General features: G+C 48.0%; 2 protein-coding genes across 2 annotated transcripts in view; both read left to right on the forward strand.

Annotated features, from left to right (window-relative positions):
- EMH_0072760 (uncharacterized protein) overlaps positions 1-822 on the forward strand; it is a gene marked incomplete at both ends in the record, with an annotated part of 1,402 nt that extends 580 nt beyond the window's left edge. Inside the window, 2 exon segments of the mRNA XM_013499248.1 lie at positions 347-612; positions 616-822. Coding sequence (XP_013354702.1) covers positions 347-612; positions 616-822 — 473 coding nt within the window.
- Positions 823-850: 28 nt separating this feature from the next.
- Positions 851-1,758, forward strand: EMH_0072770 (uncharacterized protein; the record flags this gene model as incomplete). Its single annotated transcript, XM_013499249.1, is given in 3 exon segments — positions 851-926; positions 1,121-1,598; positions 1,602-1,758. Coding segments are annotated over 3 exon segments (711 nt in total).
- Positions 1,759-2,825: the final 1,067 nt, after the last annotated feature.

Consider the following 2,825-nt stretch of genomic DNA (forward strand, 5'->3'; position numbering starts at 1 on the left):
TGCTGCTGCTGCTGCTGTTACCTGTTGCTTCTGTTCTACTTCTTCGAAGAAATCACCACGCGCTGTGGGGCCCTCATTCAGCCAAAACTGAGGGGCCCCTGCTGCCTAGCAAACACAAACCCCAAACCCTAAACCCTAAACCCTAAACCCTAAACCCTATCATTGCAGCAGCAACTTACATGCCCGTGATGCTCAGAAGCTGCAGAGTTTAGGGTCTAGAGAAGGGCTTAAACCCTTTGCTGCTGTATTTCTAGGGTTTAGGGTTTAGGGTTTAGGGTTTTGTTGGGGTTTACTGTCACGCTTGTAACTAGGGTTTAGGGTTTAGGGTTTAGGGTTTAGGGTTTAGTGGACCTTGATATCGGCGCGAAGGGCTTCGAGCTGCTGCTGCTGCTGCTTAACAAACTGTCTCCTTCTCTCTACTTCGTCTGCATGCAGCCCCAAACGCTGCTGATGTTTTGCTGCAACAGCAACGGCTCTCTCCAGAGCCCGCAGGTCCTCGGCCAGAGCCTCAGCAGCATTGTCTATGGTGCTCTTCAGGCTGCACACAGCAGCAGCAGCAGCAGCAGCAGCAGCAGCAGCAGCAGCAGCAGCAGCAGTAGCAGCAGCAGCAGCAGNAGCAGCAGCAGCAGCAGCAGCAGCAGCAGCAGCAGCAGCAGCAGCAGTAGCAGCAGCAGCAGCAGCAGCACCAGCAGCAGCGGCAGCAGCAGCAGCAGCAGCGGAAGCAGCGAACGACAATTAGGAATGCACGAAGCAGAAGCAGCAGCAGGAGCAGCAGTAGATACAGCAGCAGCAGCAGCAGCAGCAGCAGCAGTGTATAGGTAGAGACATGTGAAGGGGCCACATTGCCTCCATGTCTTTAAACACATCAGCAGCAGCAGAAGCAGCAGCAGCAGCAGCAGAAGCAGCAGCAGCAGCAGCAGCAACAGGTGCATCGATCAAACAACTGAGGTGTACATACACCCCACGTGTTTCAGGTGCATGTACACCGCAGCTTGTTGAGGTGTATGTACACCCGGCTTGCCTGCTGCACTTGCTGGGGTGGCCTCGGGTTTGTAGCTGCTGCTTCCACTCGTGCTGCAGCCGCTGCAGCTCTGCAAAATTCGCCTGCACCTCGCTGCAGCACAGCAGCAGCAGCAGCAGCAACAGCAGCAGCAGCAGCAGCAACAGCAGCAGCAGCAGCAGCAGCAGCAACAGCAACAGCAGCAGCAGCAACAGCAGCAGCAGCAGCAGCACCAGCAGCAACAGCAGAGGAGATGCATGCCACGTGTACATACAGCCACCGACCTTCTTCTATTCTCTTCTTACAGCTGCAACCTGAAGCTGCAGCAGCAGCAACGCTTGCTGCAGCAGCAGCAGCAACGCTTGCTGCAGCAGCAACAGCAACGCTTGCTGCAGCAGCAGCAGCAACCTGAAGCTGCAGCAGCAACAGCAACGCTTGCTGCAGCAGCAGCAGCAACACTTGCTGCAGCAGCAGCAGCAACACTTGCTGCAGCAGCAGCAGCAACGCTTGCTGCAGCAGCAGCAGCAACACTTGCTGCAGCAGCAGCAGCAACACTTACTCGCGAGCTGCATAGAAAGGGTCCCCCAGGTTGTTCTCTGTNCTTGCTGCAGCAGCAGCAGCAACACTTACTCGCGAGCTGCATAGAAAGGGTCCCCCAGGTTGTTCTCTGTCATCTTGGCGGCAGCAGCAGCAGCAGCAGCAGCAGCAACGATCCCCTTCTGCTGCTACTTTTCTGCTGCTGCTGCTGCTGCAGCTGATGTTTCCAGGCTGGAAGACCTATCTGATGCGGCCCTTGCTGCTGCTGTTGCTGCTGCTGTTGCTGCTGCCGTTGCTGCTCCTGGTGAGCTGTTGTTGCTGCTGTCGCTGCTGCTGCAGCTGCTCTGCTGCCTCAGTTGCTGCTAATGCTGTTGTTGTTGCTGCTGCTGCTGCTGCTATGCTTCTTCCTGCTGCAGCAAATCTCTTAAGCAGCTGCCTGTCTCCGTGTGGCAAGGAGCAGCAACAGCAGCAGCAGCAGCAGCAGCAGCTGCTGCTGCTGCTGCTGCTGCTACTGCAGTGTTGCTGCTGTGTATGGGCCTTATGGCCTTACCCTATACACCCGAAATATTTATTCATTTACAAACAGCTGAGCTTTGGTTTTGTATGTAGACGCCTGTCTCCTGCTGCTGCTGCTGCTGCTGCTGCTGCTGCTGCTGCAGCTGCAGTTGCTGCTGCTGCAGTTGCTGCTGTTGCTGCTGCTCCTGCTGGGTGTGAGAGGCTATCGAGGCGTAATTGAGTTGAAAATATATTTAATTTTTTATTTTATTTTTTTGTTTTAACATTAAAAAAACAAAAAAAAAGAAACAACAACAAAACGCATGCAGCCCCAAACCGCTGCCGACGACGAGCAGACCGCCTCACTATATATTTCTGTATTTTTTATTTTTTTTATATATAAATTATTTTATTATGTTTCTTTGTTTTTTATTTATATATAAATTAATTAATTATATTTCTTTATTTTTTATTTATATATAAAGTAATTTATTATATTTCTTTATTTCTTTATATTTATACATAAATTAATTACTTATATTTGTGTTTTTCTTTATAATAAATAAATAAATAAATTATATTTGTTTTTCTTTATATAAATAAATTAATTATATTTCTGTATTTCCTTAATGCATATAAACGCATCAATCATATATTTGTTTTTCTTTATATTTATATATAAATTAATTAATTATATTTTTGTTTCTTTTTATTATAAAATAATTATTTAATTATGTTTGTCTATCTTTAGTTAAGTCTACTTTATTAGTATATATATATATATATATATATA

The sequence above is a fragment of the Eimeria mitis genome, genomic scaffold (assembly GCF_000499745.2).
Source record: "Eimeria mitis Houghton genomic scaffold, Emh_scaff4139, whole genome shotgun sequence".
NCBI classification, from domain to species: domain Eukaryota; phylum Apicomplexa; class Conoidasida; order Eucoccidiorida; family Eimeriidae; genus Eimeria; species Eimeria mitis.